Below are 23,074 nucleotides of genomic sequence, written 5' to 3'. Positions count from 1 at the left end.
TGTAATAGTTTTAAATGTAAATTATTAATAGATTAAAAGACATACATTAACAAATAAATAATTAGACAACAGCTGGCAACACAAACACAATACACTAACAACATTTAAAACAATGAACAATGAATAGTCTATGTACATTACATCAAAATTTGTAAAAATACATATACTTAAATATCTAATCTGAATTTAGCCTCCAATTCAAAATCAGTAAAAGATTTTTTTTAAATTTACCATAATCAGTACCTAGATAATCGTCAACCTTGTAGAAAACTTGTTCTTTTAACAATTTTTTCTAGCAATTTTTGACAGTGTGAGCGGATTGTGACAATTTATTAAATAATCTATTTAATATGCAAAATACGCTGTTATTTGTTTTTTTAACCCTCCGAGTGGTAATTAAATTAAATCACTTTAAAGTGCTGGGCTGTTTTGAAGCAAAATACATGGTTTCTTAAAAGCCACTTTTTAGATACAAATATACACTCAAAGATCATGTGTTATATATCATTCTTTTCAGAAAAACATGCTTTAGGAAATAAAGATAATTCAAAACAATTACCACTTTTCTCTAAAACAATTCTTGATGAATAGTATATAATTTCTTTTTCTTTTTGTTTTTTTTTTTTAGATGGTGAGGTTGTAAATGCGTCTTAAAACATGGTTATAAATATTTCAAAATATTCGAATTGTTTCAAATTTCATTGTGAACAATAAAAATATCATTTCAAAGCCTTTTGAACAAAAACTACATACACAAAATATAAAAATTAAAAAAATGTTCTGCACACAAAATTTGCACAATGGACACATTTAAAGTAAACACTTCTCAAACAATTTTGGTTTGGATGTACATATAATCTCACAAAAGCTAAATGTCTGTTATAATAATTATAAATAGTAAAAAATCTTATTATGGTCCATTTGTTTATATACATATTTACATTTGACTAAAGAAACTTAGTCAGAGTGAGATTCTGATTGCTGCGCTGCCCTCTTTCTTCTGCCTCCCTCTACAGGCCTCCTGAAGTGCTCTAAGGCACTGTAGCAACTCATAATAAAATAGAAAATACACACACAAGAAGCAAGAATCTATCGCACAGTGAATAATAACACAAATCAAAACAATACGTCCCTGCTGAACGATAACTAACCTAGACAAAATCTACAACAAAGTAGCGGCGCGAACGCGGCAACAGCTGACTGTTATTTTTCATTCTACTCAAAGGCTTACAAAATAGAGCCAGTGCGTAGAGAAATCTCTCCTACGTTGTACTATGAAAATTACGAAATAATTAAATAAACCGTTTTACAGCAATTTAACAAAAACGAACATATTGCATAGTACAATAGTAGCACTTTAAAGTGGTTCGAAAATATCGCACAGTGCGATAGTAGCACTTGGAGGGTTAAGTCTAGCAGGAAGTAAATCGAGGACATAGCTATTTCTTGTGTTATAATTATATATGTCAGATCTATTTTTATATTTATGCAAATTTTATTTTACGTTTATTAGACAGAAATATATATATATATATATATATATATATATATATATATATATATATATATATATATATGAGAGTGTCATTATTTTTCATTCTTTGAAAACGGGAAAACAAAATTCGCTATTGTCCAGTCCTTTTATGATCTGTATAGCATATTTTTGCCATTTAAAACTTTGTTCCATATAAGTACTATTTCCCCATAAAGTAATATACCATATACAATATGGGAGTGAAAAAAGCATAATACACATTAATCAACATAACACTGCTAACACACAGTTTAATTTCTCTAAGTAAATAAGTGATTCTAGATAGTTTTTTGCAAAGGTATTGTATATGTACATCCCAATTCAAACTGCTGTCGAAGTATAGGCCAAGTAGTTTAATAGGCTGCCTTAGTTAATTTAGTTAATGAAAAAAATAATTTATTATGTCTTTTTTATTTATATTAAATGATTTGTTTTGAACCAGCTCTCTGCAATATTCATTGATACATTCTGATCTACTTGCATATTTCCCATGTCTTTTCCATTCCAAACTAAAGTAGTACCGTCTGCATATAATACTGATTTGCATGGTATCATTGGGAAATCATTTATGGCAATTAAAAATAGGAATGGTCCCAAGACAGATCTCTGGAAACACCAGATTTAATTAATTGAAAATTAGATCCATCACAAGTTACACAAGTAGGATGTCATTAAGCCAAGTTGCTAACCCCCCAAACCCTAACATTGCAATTTTTTCAATAATATTTCATGAGAGACACAATGAAAAGCTTTGGTCAGGTCAATCAGAGTAGCACATGTCAATATTTTATCTTCAAAACATGATTAACAACACATTCAACAGCCTTAATTGTATTCAAGCCTGCTTAAAAACCAAACTGTTCAACACAAAGTAAATTAATATTTACAAAGAAATTATATAATTGATCTTTAATACATCCTTCAAAAACTTTACTTATTATGAGGATTAATGATATTGGTCTGTAACTTGATGGATCTTTCTTATGGTCAGACTTTTTCCTTTCTTATAGATTGGTATTGCCTTTGTAAATTTTAACACATCAGCTAAAGCTCTATTAAACAAGAAAACCAGTGGCTTAATTATAAAATCAATGATTTCTTTGATTATTCTATTTGATAACCCATATATGTCTTCACTATTAGATGTGCTAAAATTACTGACAATCTGTTCACTTGTTGTTCTGTTATTACATGCCAGAAAAATGTTTTCTTTTGTATTATTACATTATTACTATATAAGTATTGATTTAAAAGTAAGGTTACTCCCATGATATCAATAGGTTTGTTAATGTTCATTTCTGTTGTTGCATTAATGAAGTAGCCATTATATTCGTTTGAATTGATTGGACACTCAAGATCTCTACTGCTTCTACCAGATTCTTCTCTAACTACCTTCCATGCTGCTTTGCACTTGTTTTTAAAATTTGCAATAAATTCATTATTGTGTAACATTTTAGCCTCATTAATTTTAAATATACGATATTTTTTCCTTCTGAAACAGTTCTTCTAATTGTTTTATTCTCTCTCCGACTCATTATTACTACATTGGACATATAAGTTATAGCATACAATTACTCTTTCTTTAATTCTTTTCAAGTCATTGTTGAACCACTGTTTTGTTTGCTTTGTTTTATTATGCTTGAATTTATTAGTTTTTATAGGACATCATTGCTCAAAGGAATTTCTAAGATAGCCTAACACATTTGTACATAGCAATTCTACACTCCGCTCACAGAGCATATAGCTCCAGTCTGTCGTACTTAACATATATTTGACAGAATTAATAGCCTTTACAGATAGAACCCTGAAACTACAAGGTGATGCATCCTTCTCTTTGTTTTCTATTTTCCCCCTAAGTATCTGACAACAAAGGCCATCATGATGATATATGGGGTTTGAAACTTTGCATTCATTTACATACCTGATACCTGATGTCTTCTTCATTGACCAGCGTTGCTGGATTGAAAGCGTCACAATAAAATAAATAACTAACTAAATTTTACTATTTACAAATGCAAGTGGCGGCAAGGCTAGGCTATGTTGCTCGTGTTCACGAAAAAATCTTTGATTGAGTAGAGAGGGTTGGCCAGGGACCACTTCCTAAGCCTGCATTCAAAGTCCCTGTTCTCAAGAGCTTTAAGATGTTGAGGGAGGCAGTTGTACATTCTTACTGCTAATGCGGGGAAACAATCTCTTGTCTTGCTTAGCCTACAGGAGACTGTATTTAGTTGTGAGCTGTTCCTTAGCCTGTAGGCATCCTGAGCTTCACCCCTAGTTCCGAAGGCTGCAAGGTTTTCCTTGACATGTAACAAGCTGGCGACAACATACTGGCTAAAAACCGTTAAGATCTTAAGTCGGTTGAACAAGGGCTTGCAGTGATCTAAGAAGCCTGCAGATGAGATGATACGCACAGCATGTTTTTGCAGCAATAAAATTTCGGCACATCCAGAAGAATGACCCCAGAGCATCAGACCGTAGAGAATGTGGCTATGAAACAGCCCGTGATATATAGTGACAAGATGTTTTTCCGTCAATAGAGGCTTCAGTCTGCGCAACAAGCAGGTCACTCGAGACAGTTTCTTACTCAGTTCTGCCAAATGCCCGTTCCACGTAAGTTTGGAATCAAGAGTAAATCCCAAAAGTTTGACACTCCCCACTGTATGGTTAGCTAGAGATAAGGTGCATGTTCTCCTGCGTTTTGGAAAGGTTTAGACTGAGTTTGTTGGCTGAAAACCATTCCTTAGCTCTGTCATAGACTTGGAGCGCTTGAGCTCTCGCATCTTCAGGTGTGGCTCCCGCTTTAAAGAATGTAGAATCATCTGCGAACAGAAGTACATCACCCACCAACTCTAGGTCATTAATTAGTACCAAGAAGAGCAAGGGTCCGAGAACCGAGCCTTGAGGCACACCGTGCATAACAGGCAGCGGTTTGGATGAAGCACCGTTAACAGAAAATATTTGTTCTCTTCCCTCCAGATAAGAATGGAACATTTGAAGAGGCTGCTCTGTAACTCCGTACAACTCAAGTACATTATTAGTTATGATGTAGTCAGTACAAGCCAATCCTCTAGTAAGATTGTTGTTTAAACAAAATAATGTATAAGATGTCAGAAGATTAAGAAAATTTTGAAACTCTTGTGAGTTTTCTGAAATATTTACATTGAAGTCACCTGTGATAACCATGTCATATTCAGGCATTACCTTCAAGTAAGAAAAAATTGTCTAATTTTGTCAAAAATTAGTTATTGTCAGACTAAGGAATACAATATATACTAGCTAAAACTATGTGGTAACTTTTTAAAACAATAGCAACTACTTCAAAAATACTTAAAGCACAAAAAAAATTAACATTTAGTATTTCAAAATCGATGATTTCCTTAACAAATATGGAACAGCCCCCACCTCTATGAGGTTCTTCTCTACAATACATGTCAGCCACAACAAAACCTTCAGGTACATTAAGTAATTTTTCACACGAGTTAAGCCAATGCTCAATTAAACTGACTACATTACAATTAAATTCATTAAATATTAGTTCTAACATTCCAGCCTTTTTTTCTTAATGCCTGAATGTTTAAGTGACTAAATTAAATGGTGTAATGTTTATTACATTTTTACTACTTATATAACATGACATATTTTTTATTTTATGATATCTATTTATGTTGAGGCCAACTTCTTCTGTAGATAAGGTTTTGTGAATGTTCAAGCTGGTCTTCCATTTTCTGGAGTGGACGCATTTCCCAAGTCTTTCTGATTCATTACATGGACACGTCACTTATAAGTTGTTGAAATTTGAATGAAGTCATGAATGAGTCCCCAATTCTTTTCTGATTACATTTTACTATCGCTTCACATATTTGTTCTAAAAGCCACATTTTCCCATGGGTGTTGAGATGCACATCATGTCTTGTGTGATGTTGTTATAGCATTGCCTTACTAGATTCTACAAGAATAACATTACTATATTTTTCACACAGTTGTTTAAGGTTGCTATTTACTTTTTTTACCTCACTGTTTACACATGACCTGTCAGATAGATCATATCTTTGAGGGACATCTACAATAACAAAATTATGGCTCTTCTTTTCATTAAGTAAGTTTTCAATTTCAGTTATGAATTTATCACCTTCACTTCTTGCAACATCATTAGTTCCAACAATAATTAGACATAGGTGTTTTTTTCCTAAGTTTTCTTTATTAATGATTTCCATATTTAGAACCTGTTCAGATCGTCCACCAGGTCTAACAAAACCAATTGCTTCACAGAGGTTCTGCTTCTTATTTACATGCCATGATAAATTTTTCCCATGGCTGTCAGCACGTATTAACAGTTTTTTCTTTGGTTTTTCGATTGTTACTGTGGTATCTATAGTAGGAGCTTGCTCTTCATCTATTATAACACTCATCAATTTATTGCTTTCATTCTCTATAATATTAACACATTCGTTGTGGCAGGTCCGCCGGTGGGCCCCGCACGTCATGGCCTTGGAGCGGGGGTGCGCGGGCGGACTACCGCGCATCGCATTGTGTATAGGCTCAGTGTGGTTCAGCCACTCGCCGGAGTAGGTCAGTACGCTACAGCAGTTTGCTTGTGATTCATGTCGATCTTGGAACGTGGTTCGTTTGCGTCTCGCCGCCACCCTACGGGGTCCACCCGCGACCCCTAGTTTTTATTACTGTCTGTTCAGTTTTAGAGTGTTCACTGTTATTTTAGTGTATACAATAGTGTTTGTTGTGTGTGTACGATGAGTACAATGGATCATTCAATCCCTGGACTGTCTGGAAACGCCTCAGAAGCTACCCGCATCGAGTTACAACCTGAAAATCTAGACAATGTCAACGTAGATGACCCTGTTCAACGTGCTGTGGATGACGTATCGGATGAGGAATCAGATGATGGATCGTCGGTAAATGATACTGATGAGGACCCCAACTACAGCTCCACAATGGACAATAACAACTTCAGGAATGAGACCTACACAATTTACTAGGACAGACAAATTGCTTGTTCCAATTCCAGGAAATGGACAACCAATCGACTAGTTCAATATAATATTAGACATTGTTTTTTTGGATAATATTTGTAAAACAACCAACAAATATGCCTTTGAGGTATTGTTCAAGCCGGATTTGACACCTAAATCCAGAATAAATAAGTGTGTAGTGTTAAAAGTACCCACAGTAATACAGGAGTGACAACGCCAGGTGCTGCGGGGTCCACCGACAACTGATGACTCTGATGGGCCAGAACGCACATCAGGAGTTCGGATTTGTGATTCTAATGCCATTTCTAGACATTTCAACATATAAGGAAGGATTTAGTAACATAACATTTTTTTAGCACCTAGGGTACGTCTTGATATAATTTTTCAGCAACGAATGTGTTAAGTGGCTCAAAGTGGTTGGGAGACATAACAGAAATTTCTGGTTCAGTGTATGTTGTTGATTTAGATCATGTATTTATTTTATTTTATCTTCTTCTTACTACTGTAGAGAATAATACTTCCTTATTAACGTTTCCTGTTTTTTTGCAGTTCACTCATAGCAGCTTTAATATGATTAGGAGTAGATGTAGGTGTACAATGTCTCAAATTTTGTATTTCAAATTTATGGTTGCCCACAAAAGACTCCTTACATCTGCTTTAATGGCCACTATTGGCAATTCTTAATAGATTTTCAAATAGTGCTATATATAGATCTTTTATACAAGCTTCAAAAATCTTGCTTATTATAGGGACTAGTGAAATAGGTCTGTAACTCGATCGGTCAGACTTTGTTCCTTTCTTAAAGATAGTTTGTTAACTTTAGTGCATCTGGATAAACTCCTCCAATTAATGCCTTATTGAACATAAATACTAAAGGTTTATTATTAAGTGAATGATTTCTTTGATTACTCTATTTGATAATCCTAAATAATCCTCACTATTAGATGTGCTAAAATTACAATCTCTTTTACATGCTGTTCTGTTATAGTTTTCCAAACAAACAAATTTTATCATGTGATATTATTTACATTCATGTACCTATTTACATATAGCATTGCTTCCATTTCATTGATATATATATATATATATCAACTGAACACTTAGTATCTCAACTCTTTTTTCCCAGATTCTTCTCTAATAACCTTCCATGTTGTTTTGCATTAACTTTTAGATTGTCAATAAATTTACTATTAAATAGTTTTTTCTCGTTTATTTTAAATTTGTAATGTTTTTCCTATCTTGATTATTATCACCTCGTAGGACATATTTATTATAACATACAATAGCTCTTTCCTTAATATTTTTCAATTTTTCATTGTACTATTTGTTTGTTTGTTTTAGTTTACTGTCTCAGCTTCTTTGATTTTAGAGGATAACATTTCTCTAAAGAATCTCTAAGAAAACACATTAAAAAACATCAGTTCTAAATTATTCTCTGAAAGCATACAGCTCCAGTTAGTCTTACTTAACACTGCTTTAAAACTAACAATAGCCTCTACAGACAGATCTATATAAATATGACATTTCTTTCTTTCGATTTGGGGCAGATTAAAAATTTAAGTAAAGTCAAAAATAAAGTTGAGTAAAAATGTAGCTCAGTTTCACCACATCAACTCAATCTTCACAATTAAATATTTTATTATATCACATGAACGTTTTTTCTTAATGCCCATGAGAAAGTACAAACTGAAATCTACTAGCAGTTAACAATAACTGCCCAGAAAACTTAAAATACAATTATTTGCTGATTACCAATAAATATTATTAGTTTTGCAAGTGTCAGACTGTATACGGTTATACTTAACAAGTGTTAAACTTTGGTTGCCGTGCAGACTGTTGCCTTTTGTTTTAGTGTTGTGACTTGAAAACTTTAAATCCCATTCCCAATACGAATTATTCATTATTTTCTTTAGTAGTTGCTACAAATGATAATGCATACTTATAATACATAATTATTATAGGTAATTCCTTGATGTATTGATGTCCAAGAGAATGTTTAATTTCTGAGTCATTAGTTATTGATGAAATATGCTAATTAAATATATTTTTACATTCTTATATTTTCAAGGCAGAGAATTTAAATGGGATTTGACACAAATAAAGGTTGTTGTAGATGGAGCTTATATTGGTTACTGTTAACTTAATTACATTAAAACATAAAACCAATATTTCAACTTTTATTTTTGTGAGGCCTTTTGATAGCAAGGCTATCTTCACTTTTGTGATGTGTCTGATGAAGATAGCCTTGCTATCGAAAGGCCTCACAAAAATAAAGTATTAAATATTAGTTTTATGTTTTAATGTAATTAAGGTAACAAATAAAGATTATTGATGCCAGTCCATCTGAATGTTGCTCTGTCATTCTGACATTATCACTATTGATTAATATGTACAATTTAATGGCCTCTCATCTAGCCGAGGAATGGTGCCATTTACTACCAATTTCAATATATCCTATATGCCAATGAATCCAGTTATCAAAAATACAATTTTAGTAAATACCACTTGTTAATTTTTCGTTATTGAGCTACCATTAAACGTTTAAGAATATGGCCACTATGAACCACAAACTTGAACTACTTTATTAATTATTCATATTATTAAAAGGTTCCTAAAAAATATGAATATTAATTTAAAATCCCATTTCAATATTCATCTAATTTCTTGTTCTCTACAAATATGAACAGTTTCCACCCTCTTTTGTTCAGCACATTAATATTACATCTAGCTGTAGTCGTTTAGCTGACTGCAATATATTACTGTATTAAGAATTAAGTCCATCTACTGTATACACAAACTCTCAAAATATTTATCTCTGTTACCATTCAATCTAAGGATATTTGTTGAAAACTTTAATTACATTTACAAAATGTCCTTCATTTATTCACTTCTGTTTTTTTACAAAAAGTTTTTTATGTGTTTCCTGACGACCCCCAGGAAGTTCAGGAGAGTGAGTTGCTATCCAAATATAGATATAAAGTATGCCAAGAAAAGAGCAAAAGGCAACAATAGAATTGGGAAATAAATTATATTGCCTCCAATCAGTTGCCGATTTACCAATAGGACCATTAGACCCAGACCTATGGGCCACAAACTAAACAAATCACAGGCTAGTCATTATAATTTAAGACTAGTTTAAACGAAAATGCAGAAATGCTATCTCATGTGATGTCAGTGTCATTAAAGAATTTTCATTAAATTAAAGTTAATGTGTAGTGAAGAGATGAAGTAAAACTTATTTTATCAAGAGGCCAAGATAGGAGTAAAGTTCTCTCTACCACTTAACCTCAAAGAAATGAACTAACATTGGTTAAGTGGTGATTTGTAAGACTTAAACTACTACGCACTAATAATCGTTTGGTTATTTTAAAAAAATAATGTATTTTCTCTTAAAGTGCTTCAAATTCAATAAATATATATTTTATAAAAATAAAGAATAACATTTTTGTAGATTAATTTTCACTAGACCTACAAACAACTTTTTACGAAGGCAGCAACATTTTTCCACACCTAGGGGCCCAAGAAAGTGAAATCTGCCATGGCCTACAAGAAACATAATTGGTCCAGTTTGAGTGAACTAGACTTACAAGGAGTATCAACAGCACTAGTAAGTATGCAAAATGAATTTTAAGCCTAATTTGAAGTATCAAATGTTTTCAAGCTTGTGAACTGACAGAACATGGTATTAATTTTTATTGTATTTAATATAGATCTGGTGAATTTACTCTCATTTTTTAAGAGTTATAGAAATATAATAATAAGAGATATTGAGATTTAAAATTTGCATAATAGTAAGGACTATTTGCCACTATAAAAATTAGAGCATGTCTATTATTTGGTTAAAAAAATAAATAATTTTAATTGTTATTATTACAAGTTTATTTTTTACCAAATGGTATTTTGTTACTATGATATTAGACTTCCATTTAAAACATAAAGAATCAAAAGAACAATTATGTCAAATACCTCAAACTGAAATATCTTAACTTTAATGAAAAACCAGAGAAAGCTTTCACCCGTTTTCCATTTGGAATGTTTTTCTACTTTAATAAAATGAAAATTGTTTTTAGTTATACTTAGTAAATTAAAGCAATTAACACTTGGAATGTTTGACAATGTTCCTCCAAGTCAAAGGGAATAAAACAAATATTTCAATTTTTTGAGTAAATATTGATTTATGACTGATTATTTTTACACTTGTTTCGTACAATTTTATCATTTATACTGACAGAATTTAATTTTGCATGATTTTTAAACTACCATTAACTTTTACCAAACATAAAAAAGTTACAAAAAAAATGTAAGAGTGTACAATGGCTCACAAATGGTCTAATTTGACTCAGTAACCTCTATATAAATGTCAATGATGATATTCCTGAGAAATAAACAAAATGGGTCTGTACTTAAAGGGTTTAAACTAAAAACAATTATTTCTATCATTAGAAAAATTTGCTAAAACAATGTATCAAACACCTGAAAATAGAACCAAATTTTGTATCAGCCTAATAAACTCAGCTGGATGGTACTACATGACAAAATATAGTAATGACAATTTATTTTATGCACATATATATTTTTATGCATGAAGATATTTTAAATTGAAATACTCACAGCATGCAGCTCTATTATTGAATGCCTTCGGTGTTGGAAATATCCTGATTGATGCCGTGTAGTATTCTATGGCATCATCATATTCTTTCTGGCGATAACATTGATTACCAATTTCTTTTTCTCGTTCCGCCAAAAGCTGCCGCTCAGAGTCTGAAAGATGTTCTAAAACAGAAATATTAAAAGTTATTAACACAAGTAACATCATGATTTGCATATACAGATATCCAATGCAAACTGTTTTGTTACAAAGTTTAATCACAAATAAATTCACACTGGTCTTATCTCTAGTCTTGCTCCTATCACATAACACTTCCATAGAATAGGGACAAATTATAAATAACAGGTCTATCTGAACATTAAAAATGTGGGATACAATATTTCCTACATAATAATTTTACCGGAGTTCTTTCAATATTGTGAACTATTTTGCACCTTCTATATGAATAGCATTAACACTTTTTACCCTGAGCCCGAGTATAGGTCGGGCCGCGTCGGCAGCGCCTGCTACCGGCGCCCGAGTATAGCTCGGGTGGTGTTATTTAATTGTATTATTTAGCTCAGTCATCTTATTTTTGGATTCAAACATTTTGATTATGGTTATTGGTTGTCTAAGTTCGTATTTGTTGGTTTTGAGATCCCTGGGTCACGTTTTAGTAATGAAATACGTATATTTATCATCGTACTACAAGCGAGTCTAAACAGCTGATCGTAGGCACCGCGGCTGATCATCGGTACTGTCAGTTTGCTTTGTAGTGTTTCACGTTGTGTGTTGTTGTGAGTCTTAGTGATGTCTTACTAAGTTTTCTACAAATCTTGCCGACAAATACTGAAGCAAATGTTATTATAACGTATTATAAATGTGAATTTAACTGTTTGTAAATAATCAGAACTTTAGTTCCTTACTGAATGAAGTAAAGGCAAATGCAAGCAATGTGAGGTTATCCATGTGTTTTGTTTTGTATTTATACTCGCTTTGTTCTTTCTTCTCGACTTTCCGTTGATTTTCTTTTATATTATTTACTTATTATTTTCGAGTTTAAATAATATGGGTAATGAAATCAAAAGTGATGCAATTCACGATCTTTTGTTTGACTGCGAGTCGGAAAGTGACGATGATTTTGATACACACCTGGGACCAAATATTGTTTTTATGAACAATTTAAACGAAAATTTTCGAGATCCTGTATTTAATTCAGACCTTTGTGCTTTAAAAATTACCACTCTAAGGCAAATTACCTGAACTAACAAGCTATGTAGCAAAAACTTTTGTTGTATTTTTTACATAACATTCAATATTATGTAATAATTTTATTTTGAAAATAAACTTTATATTTGTATACGTTTAAAAAAAGTATGTATCTCTATCTTTAAAAAGATATATAGTTTGAGTTTATAACATAATTACTGTAATAACACAGAATTTTTTAAAAGCAGGGAGCCACGCCGAAACATGTATTAAGGGCCCAGGGTACAAAGTGTTAAGAATTACTAAAGATATATTATTGCTGAAGTAACATGTTATGTCAGCCAATAATCACAAATATAGAGAGATGTAAGCGACGTGATACAGATCTAGTTGGAGTGAGTGTTGCTTACTTAGTCTAAGCCCAAATGGCAGTAATATAAAATAATTCAGAACAACTTAATTTACTATTATAATGAGAACATAAAATACACAAAAAATAAACATATACATTAATTACTTTAAAGCAGATATTGTTTATACTTGTATATACAATATATACTAGCCAAACAATTGTGTCAAAAAAATGTAACCTAACATGTCCTTTTATTTCTTTTTAAAGCCAGTTCATGTCAATCGTTATAGGCTAAAGCATAAATGGGAGGTTATTGAAAAATGTAGGTCCAAAATAACTAAGCTTTCTTGCCAAGTTTGGCATGAACCCTCAGAAAGTTGAGTATGTTGTGTTTGCATATGGAGCACTCCTTAATTTCATCTCGGAACACAAACTGTTTTTCACTGGCAGAGTGAATCATGTAACAAGTGACACATTTATCATCTATCAGTACAAGATTTACCATTCCAAGATAAGTGAATACGAGGGTCGTCCATAAAGTAACCGCCGTTTGGGTGTAGCGCGATAAATAGTGGGGGTAGCGCCGCCAATCTCACATTGGCGTGCGCAGACGTTCAGTACGCTTCTAGCTGTGCAAGGGGGTGCATCGTGCAATCGCGCGTTCTTTTGTTACAACGTAAAAACATGAGCGCCGTGATAAAAAATCCCGCCAAGTGTGAAGTGCGTGGTGTAATAAGATTTCTGTGATCGAAAAGTAACACAGCAGCTGAAATTCATAGTAAATTGAGTGCGGTGCCCAAACATTATGAGCGAAGGTGTAGTCCGTCAATGGGTTCGTTTTTTTAAAAATGGAAGAACGAACGTTCACGATTGAGACCAGAGTGGTAGGCCATCTCTCGTCAGTGATGACTTGGTGAACAAAGTGGATGAGAAAATTCGCGAGAACCGAAGCTTCACAGTCTCGGAACTTTCAGATCATTTTCCTGAAATTTCTCGAAGTCTTGTGCATGAGACAGTGACAGAAAAACTAGGCTATCACAAGTTTTGTGCTAGTTGGATTCCAAAAGTGCTCACCGATGATCACAAAATGAAAAGAATGAGTTCTGCCATAGCCTTTCTTACTTGGTATGACGTTGAAGGAGAAACATTTTTGAACAGGATCGTTACAGGAGATGAGACTTGGGTAGCCTATGTGAATGCCGAAACAAAACAACAGTCAATGCAATGGGGTAATACCGCTTCGCCAAGCAAGCCAAAGAAAGCTCGCCAATCTTTTTCAGCGAGAAAATTGATGGCTACAGTTTTTTGGGATGCTAAGGGCATCTTGCTCGTTGAATTTATGGAGCGTGGTACGACCATTACAGCTGCAGCTTACTGTGAAACCTTAAAACGGCTACGACGAGCGATTAAAAACAAGCGTCGTGGTCTTCTGACATCTGGTGTTGTGTTTGTCCATGACAACGCCCGCCCTCATACAGCTCAAAGAACAACAGAACTTTTGGAAAAGTTCAAATGGGACGTTTTTGACCACCCCACCCCCCTACAGCCCGGACTTGGCTCCCAGTGATTTCTATCTTTTCCCGTACATGAAGTGGTGGCTTGCATTTCAGAGGTTTGCGAGTGATGAAGAGCTTCAAAACGCTGTGACGGGTTGGCCTTGTTCTCAGGTGGCAGATTTTTTTAAAGACGAAATTTCAAAAACTGTTAAAAGATATGATAAGTGCTTGAATTTGTATGGTGAAGATGTAGAAAAGTAGAGAAAAGCAAGCTGTAGTTTTAACATTTATAATACATTTTTTGTATCTCAACTGGTTTATTTTTTATTTCAAAACGGAGGTTACTTTGTGGACGACCCTAGTACATGGTTGTTTTTGCTAATTGTCAAAAGAGCTGTGTTTTAAATTCTTTGTATTCTACTGTATTTTTAAAGAATAGTTTTTCCACAAGCCATAAAATAAAACCCTTGACAAATTATCAGATTTCACCAGCTGCAGCTTGGATGCGTAGGTTAAAACTTATATAGGTGTTTTATTTACAAAAAGATATATTATAATTAATTATTATAAACCAACATAATTATATTATTGTTAGATGCCTAGGCTAACAGTTATTAGGGACACTGTCTTGTGAAAAATCTGCCTGCAGTGAGGTGTTAGTATTCTCTCTGAATCTCTCACGAAGGAAGAATTTGCAGCAGGTATACAAAATTTCTTTACAAAAACTTTACACTGCTGTGTCATTACTGTGACAAAAAATCTCAAAAATGCAAGTGTTATTGATCTTATTGTATTCAAAAGAAACCTGTTCCGATGAACAACAAGTGGTAAGAAATGAGAGGAACCCAAAAATTGTTGCCAAGCACTAATAAGATAGTACTAGATTTTTCTTTTAGGACAAGAGGTTGAAGAAGTCTCTCATTGCATTTAGTCCTAAACGAATCTTTGCATTTGCATCCAGAGTGAGAAGATATCCAGGACGGGTAAGGTTGGGGGTGGGAGCCACCTCTTGTCGATATCCCATGTTACATCAACCATTAGGAGAGATAATGAACAACACTATCACAGTTGTCACCTTGGAAGATGGGAGGCTAGGTCTATTCCGGCCTTTTTCAATCAAATTGGATATGGGGCAATACTCCCTCATGCGGTTTAGACTAAAAACATTTAATCTTAAGGGAGTTCCACGCACTCAAAAAGTGATCCTGCGCAGTAAACTATTGATCAACTGTTTAACTCCAATATCTTGACATTTGCTGTTAGTAATGTACCTCTCCACGACATCCATAGGGACTTTTCCAGATTTAAGTGACACATCGGTTTTTGCTGTACCCGATGTATGTTCAACTGGAAGATATAAACCAGCCAGAAATGAATCCTCCTGGAGTCCCTCTCATATTCATAGCATTTTCTTAAAAATAAAAGTGAAAATTGTCATTGTATATTGTATAAATGTTTTTATAGTTAAAGACTATTTTATTTTTGCAAAACTAACTTTTCCTATAAAGTTATTAATACTTAACATAATTTGTTATATTACTAGATATTATTCTGAAAGATCTGGATTGAGTAATATCATATTTTCAGTTTTAGTTATAACAGTTACAGTTATGTATTATTAGATTGCATAACTTGTAAACAAATTTTAAAATATGTACAAGTTATTCAACTCATCCAACAAATAGGTTGATCTATATATTGCATAACATTCATTCAACATACCAGGTGTGTATTATGCTTGGTAATTTTAAGTACCTGACTAGTCTTTACACCAACTTTATATTTGATTACTAAATGGATGATCAAACTGATATCAATTTGAACATCACTTCATAATATTCAATCAACATTCTTTAGGACAAGGTTCAAATATTGCATAAATATAAAAGAAATGTTCACAGAAAGCATTTAAATAACATAATATAACCTAAAACCAAATAAAAATAAAATAAATATGTAGAATGAACACATGAACTAAGAATAATTGTCTCTTTTGCTTATTTCCCAATCAAATTCTGTACTCTTATACAAATAAAGTAAGAAACTGGAAAATGTTACTAACGATAAACAAAAAAGTAAATACAAAAATATTAGACCCAAGCAAATTATTATTAAATAATGTTTATATTGTATACAATTAATTGTATTGTGAATAATAGGATACAAAATTGATGTACATCTTTTTTAATACTTTACTTATAATGTATTTATAAAACATTTGTATATTTCCTATTTCCACCTTTGTTTTTTCAGTACACCCTTCAGAAAAAAGTAGTCATTTCAAAAGTATACTCAAATAATTTTTAAAATGTCTGTCGTCTTAAATGGGTTAATAGTAAAAAGTAAAAGTAAAGAATGTCTTATTTTACCAGGCGAAGTTAGGGCTAAGAAGCCCTCTCTAACACTTAACCTGGGGACCAACGGCTTAAAGGTGACTTCCGAACCATCACCAATGGCCGGGCAGGCGGGCCGCTTGCAAGGACAGGATCGCTCAGCGGTCAACTATCCAAGCAGCGGCCACGCTCGACGTTGCTTGATCTGGTTATCTTGCGATAACCGCTGTACCCGCTACACTGCGCCATTGGCAATAGTAACAGGCTGTATATATTTTTATTCATCAAAGTGGTTCATCTGCATTCGAAAAAGCAGTAATCAAATGATATTTCATCCGCATTGGTCAAATAAATACAGAAAATACAAATAAAGTAAAGTTATGCCTTCTATGCCCTTTTTCTAATTATCATGAAAAACATTTGAAACTATTTGTGAATAAATTATTTTCAGTACAAAATATACATAGATTTACCTCATTTCAAATGACTTGAAGGCATAATTTTGTTACTATTTGCTATGATTAGGTAAAATTAATTTTTTATATACATGTGTTATTATTTTATAGGGGGAAAAACGGTGTGTGTGTTATAGCGTTACATACTTTTGGAATAACACTTAGAGATGAATACATTAACTTTTGCACTAGACAACCTGTTATGTTTTCTTTTAAAAGCTGTTCTATGCAAATTTGGTCTCTTGCTTGAAGGGGTATAATTAAACCAATTAAACAGCTAGTAAAAAAAATGTGTTCAATATTACGAAAAATTAGTCTATTGAGATGAAACTATGAAGACAGATTAATAACAATAGCAGATTATTTAGAGCTGAAAAAAGAGTGTATTTAAGCCTGTGTGTCGCTTTTACGACAATTTCCTCAATTATAAATTGTTATTTTTAATACAGTTTGGTTTGAATTTCTAAAGTAGAGAAGTTTTTTTGTAAAAATGTATAATACCTGCATGTTTGATGACAGCATTCAACCTATTGATTTCCATTTGCCACATCTGCCTCTTCTTTTCTTCTTTATCCCTCATGCTTTCTCTCTCTCTCTTCTGCTTTTCTACCTTCTCTTGTTCTTGTACTTTTTTTTCTAATTGCATCTTCATCAATTCTGAGTCAGCATGAAGTTTACCCTGTAGTGTGTTGTCACTTTTTTCATATTGTGCTGTGCAAGTTTTGTTCTTCTCCGCCACCTTCTGTTTAACATTTATTATATAGTTATTTGTATTTCACATTTAAAAAACTAAAGTAGGTAAGGCAAAGTAAGAAAAAAATTGAGCACTGAATAAAAACTAGATTGGTGTGTATATAAAAATCTGATTACTTATTTTATTCATCTTCACTCTTTTAATCTCAAGTTTAATTTGTTCACATTTTTATAGACATACTGTTTTATAAATAAACTTTTATATATATTTATATATACAGTAAATACTATTTTTTGCAAGGCTCCTTCTCACATTTACACTCAACCAATTCAGTGGAACCCTCCAGGGTCAACAGGGCCCTCCAAATCCATCCTAAGACCCACACACGCAAATTTATTGATATTATTGTTTTATGAAGAGACCTAAGTTAAGTAAACAGTCATATTGTCAGGCGATCAAATGCAATTTTCACCTTACTATAATATATAACCTGTTATAAGCTTTGTGATGCCAGTACAAACCTGGCACCCAGTGTTTGGTGTATTTACTAGGACACAAACCTAATTGTATAGACCAGTGGTCACCAAACTTGAGACAGTGAGCAAACAGCATTTATAAATCTTCTACCGAACCCCAATGAATACTGGGTCAAAGAAAGTAAGCAAAATTGAAATAACACCCATTTATTGCCTACAAACATACATTTATTTATAATATTAATCAGAATAGATAGGAAGTATAACAAAAAAGTTTAAAAGTACATTTTAATGAGAAGAGTCGAACTCTCTCAGGCCATCAAGTATTTTCTTGAAGTTTGGAGAGAATGTTATGACCACCATTCTAAAGCAGTTATCCAAATGTTTATAAGTCTGTCTGTTTCTATATTTGATTTCTATAAACTTCATACTTAAAAAATATTCTTCACAAAACTGAACATAGCTTTCAATCTCAATGAAACTCGAACCACAATTGGATATTTTTCTTTGGGGACTAGAGGCCAAATATTTCCAGCAGTACATAGGGTTATAGAGACAGATAATTTTGAAAATCAACAACTTCTATTTCAACTGCAGCCTGATCTTTAACGAAATGTTTTACAACATCTTGCAATCGTTGATTAAATTGATCTCCTAAGCCTGAAATAATTTTCATGTATTCTTGGTTATTGTTGGGGTGTTGTAGAGAGTTTTGTTTGTCAACAGTCTTCTTCAGATTAGGAAAGTGCTTATATTCAAACTGGATGACATTCTTTTCCCACAGCTCGAGCTTTTTTGAAAATGAAGTTACATCTGAAATCATTCCATTGATGTCCTTATCTTTGACTTGCAGCTGCAAGTGAAACCATTCAACTTTTCAGTTATATTAGTGAGAAAGACAAAATCTTGCAGCCACGTGGGATCTTCGAGTTCAGTGAGATGCTCACCCCATTCTAACAATGCTGGAAGCAACAGATCACCACACTGGCATTCTAACTATTCTGTTAGGTCGTCTTTGAAGAGCATTTCATTTACTACTTTAGCAACTGTTTGTTTAGCATTATTCATACTTAATAACATTCTACACAATGACTACTGGTATATTACGTAATGATAAGACATAGATTTTGGTATGTCACTGTCTTTACAACACAATGCAATATATCCACACCTACCATTGCAGGAACTCCCGACTTCTTCACAGGGATATTTCCAGATTCAATAAGCTTTTGAAATGCTAAAAATATATCATTTCCATTCTTACAGAAACAGCTCTCTGAACTATATCAACTATATCAGTTGATTTGTCAAATTGTAAGTAACAAAATCTACGTTGATCAAAGTCAAGTTTAAGCTGTGAAATTAGATTGGAATTCACAGCTTCAACTCTTCACATTACTGTATTAGCGGAAAGCTGAACAGATTTAATAGCAGGCATAATCTCAGATTTGTTTTTGAAGTTATCAAATAATATATTTGCAGCTTCTAAAAATACAGTTTTAATCATCTTCGTACGGTGTCCTATGTTGGGCAATAACCTTTGAAACCCGGAATGGCACCTCAGTGGTTGCCTTGTTCTTCTTCAGTCTCTTAAAAAATGTTGACTGTTGAGTATTTAGTTCAGATTCAACAACTTTTCTCTTCTCAGTGTTGAATTCAGTGATTCAATTCCACTATGTCTTGAAATGACACTCAACATTTTGGTTCTTTCCAATTGAGACACTCATATTACAAAGCTATCATATGCATTTATCTTGTACTTACATAAAAAAGTAATCAATTTCCCACTCTAAATGAAAATAATATGTTTTTGGCTTTTTGCTTGAACTAGCCATACTAAAAACAAACAAGGGAAGAGTTTAAACATGAAGGCACAACAACACGGCACAGACATAACCTTGCTCTGACAACAACTGACTACGTACTACTAGAGACACATTGGCTACAGTCGGTAAATACCACTGCAAGCAGTGTTGTCAACCCGAGCATTGTATCACAACACTCGAATTGTAAACATATATTTACGTTCAGGACTCTAGAAAACAAATAGCTATTATGATACACTTACAGCGCACACTCATAGTGCGAGCAGTTAGTCTTACTCAGTATAGACTAGTAGTGAAGGTGTTAACAACATGTATTATAGCTAGACAGTTAATGTACAATAGTTTAAAACGTTGAATGTGGCAGACACCTTACTGCGCACACTCACACTGCGAGTAGTGGATTTCACTCAGCATAGACCAGCAGTAAAAGTGTTAACTACATGTATTATAGTTGGTGTACTGTAGTTTAATAAGTTGACTGCAGCAGACACCTTGCTGTGTACACGCACTGTTGAGCAGTTGATCCTACTCAGTATAGAGCCATGGTGCACACAGTGGTATTTACAAGAAAAACAAGTGGGCAAAACACAGAAAAACAAATTACTCATATATTATTTATATTTGCATTTTTTTTATTATTTGAATACCACTAGCTAAAATTTAGATATATTATCTTTTTTATTGGGCTAGAGCAAAATGTAACGATAAGGTTTCTGTCGATAACGGACCTGATTGTTCAGCTAAGACAACGACAGTTCACTTATTTGTATTGCTGACTGATGTGTTGATGCAACTGAATTGTAACCAAGGATGAAGCTTTGGAAGGTAAGTAAAACATCCAGTAATAATTTTTACAATAATCTAAAAACTGTTACTGAGTGAGTAAAGCTGAAAAATTGGGAAATTTTGTTCTAATGGTAAAAAAAGTGTTTTCCACTCTAATGTCAAACCTGGTCAATTAAAGACCACGAATTTTCTTAAAACTGATCTTATTTAATGAGTTTTCTTGTAAAAAAGTTGTGATTTCGTGCGGCTTTTCCATTGGCGGGTTTTTATTATATATATTATATTATTAATAAACAAGGTATATTAATAATAAAAAACCCTTTAGAATATAAAGTATGATTAACAATCTCTATTCATAGTTTTTCAAAGCAATTCAAATATCACAAAAGTTTCTATTTAGACATCTGCTAGTGATAATGAGCGCCTCTTGTTCATTGGTTTCATAGAAGATATACAGATCCATACTAGAACAGTGAGTAGAATTGTAGGTTGGTTCTAAATAAGATAAGCAGTCGTTTCAGAGGACCTGATGATTGGTAGCATGTACCTCAAGCTATCCTAGGTAAAGCAATCCTTACTTATAACATACTTAACATTTTAAAACGATGGAATGGCTTTGTAATTACAATGATCCCGATAATTTTATTAATCGTATCTATTAACCATCATAGAGAACTCTTAAGATCCTCTTCCTGAGATAACATATACTTAAAAAATAGTACATATCCATTCAGTATTATATTTAAAGAAGTCAATATTTACACCGGAAAAAACTATTATTATTCCTTACTTTATTTTTTTTCACATAAATTAACTGATATTATGCACTTTTTTAGGTATTGAGGAGGCCAGTGCGGTCATAGGCACAAGAAGGGCTCTTTTTGAATCTTTAACATATTCTACTAAAACTACATTGGAAGATAAATTGACGGACTTGGAGGATGAGCTAATTTGTCAAACAAACTGTCCAGCAAGAAAAATCCAGGTATTTAGATGTTCTCTAAAATTTTTCAGATCTGAATACAACAAAAGATGGACTAGTTGTTTTAGAAATCGTACTCAATTTGAAAAATGCTAGTTAGATAGGCTTGATGGATCTGTAAACCTGCCAACATGAGTCTTACAAAAAGGAGGGCACCAAAAAAGAGTTCAATGAACTGGGTGAACGTGGAAAATGTCAAGACACCGAGGCTTTAAGGCATCAGTTTTCTGCAAACCAATTGCTCTATACTGCACAGATGAGCCAAAGGGAAGTGGGGAGCACTGAGGTTGCAAATAAAATCAAACATATGACAAAAAACCCTGAAAAGCTGTTTTATGGAGATAAAACAGGCCTTGAACCGGTCTGAGAATACTATTGGTAAAAACGAAAAAGCAATATATGGTTATCCAGGCCGCGAGTAAAGGGATTTTCCCTTGCTACAAACTTGTTCAAAGAGCCAAATCAACTCTTTATCCATTAAAAGACTCTCTATAACCGTTAGAGATATTGAGGTAAAATTACGAAATTTGTTAGATCTAACAGCTGTTTCTTGGATGTTTGAGTGTCTACGAGGTTAAATCAAATAAATGTACTACCGAGGAGAGACACAATTTTCAGTTAATCTCGAAGTGGGGATATGATGGGTCACAACAAAGTACTTGCGAGCAAGCCTCACAACTGAAAATGCTCAGGATGGGCATATTTTTCAGAGTTCACTTGTTCCTTTGCAATTGAATACTAAAATTGACAATAAAAAAGAAATTATATGGCAGAATCCTGTACCTTCTTCACTAATATATTGTCGGCCTATTAAAATCCAGTTTATTGAAGAAAACTCTGTCGTAAATAAAGGAAGAAATTAATCATTTTGAAGATCAAGTCATCATTTTTAGAAAACTGTCATACGCACTGCAGAAAAAAAAATCAAATCAAATCATAATTTATTTCCTAAAAATATTTACATGCGAGCACATTTACTATCACATCTATATTATCTTGTTACTATAATAGTTAAATGTGTACTTAAAAAACATTAAACATGAAAATATTACACTCATCAAATTAAAGTGGCCTAGGGCAGAAAGCCTGTGCGTAGGCTCGAGTTGCTTCCCTGGAGTTGTTTTCCTGGAGGTTGAGGACGAATTGAATCGGGTGATTAATTATCATATAACATCAACACAACACAAACAAACAAACACACACACACACACACACACACACGCGCGCGCGCACGCCAAAAAACCGTATTTAGATATTACGGTGTTCAAATTTATTAGCGTACATACTACCAATAGTTTAAAGGAAAGATTTACTGAGATGAAAAACAATTAAGGAATGGTGTATTTTAAAGATCA

At 33.0% G+C, this 23,074-nt stretch overlaps 1 protein-coding gene across 3 annotated transcripts in view; it reads right to left on the bottom strand.

Moving 5' to 3' along the window:
• LOC124369767 (sperm-associated antigen 1-like) overlaps positions 1 to 23,074 on the bottom strand; it is a 62,209-nt gene that overhangs the window by 18,975 nt on the left and 20,160 nt on the right. For 2 of the 3 annotated variants that reach the window (XR_006923082.1, XM_046827849.1), the window contains exons 4-5: positions 17,457 to 17,697; positions 11,134 to 11,295 (exon numbers count right to left, since the gene is read on the bottom strand). Coding sequence is in view for 2 of the 3 variants with exons in the window: in XM_046827849.1 (XP_046683805.1) it covers positions 11,134 to 11,295; positions 17,457 to 17,697 (403 nt within the window). In the remaining variant the exon portion in view is untranslated. The remainder of the gene's footprint in view (positions 1 to 11,133; positions 11,296 to 17,456; positions 17,698 to 23,074) is intronic. The other variant, XM_046827850.1, reaches the window with a different exon arrangement.

This window comes from Homalodisca vitripennis, chromosome X (assembly GCF_021130785.1).
Source record: "Homalodisca vitripennis isolate AUS2020 chromosome X, UT_GWSS_2.1, whole genome shotgun sequence".
Taxonomy (NCBI): domain Eukaryota; kingdom Metazoa; phylum Arthropoda; class Insecta; order Hemiptera; family Cicadellidae; genus Homalodisca; species Homalodisca vitripennis.
This window is presented reverse-complemented; position numbering and strand designations above follow the sequence as displayed.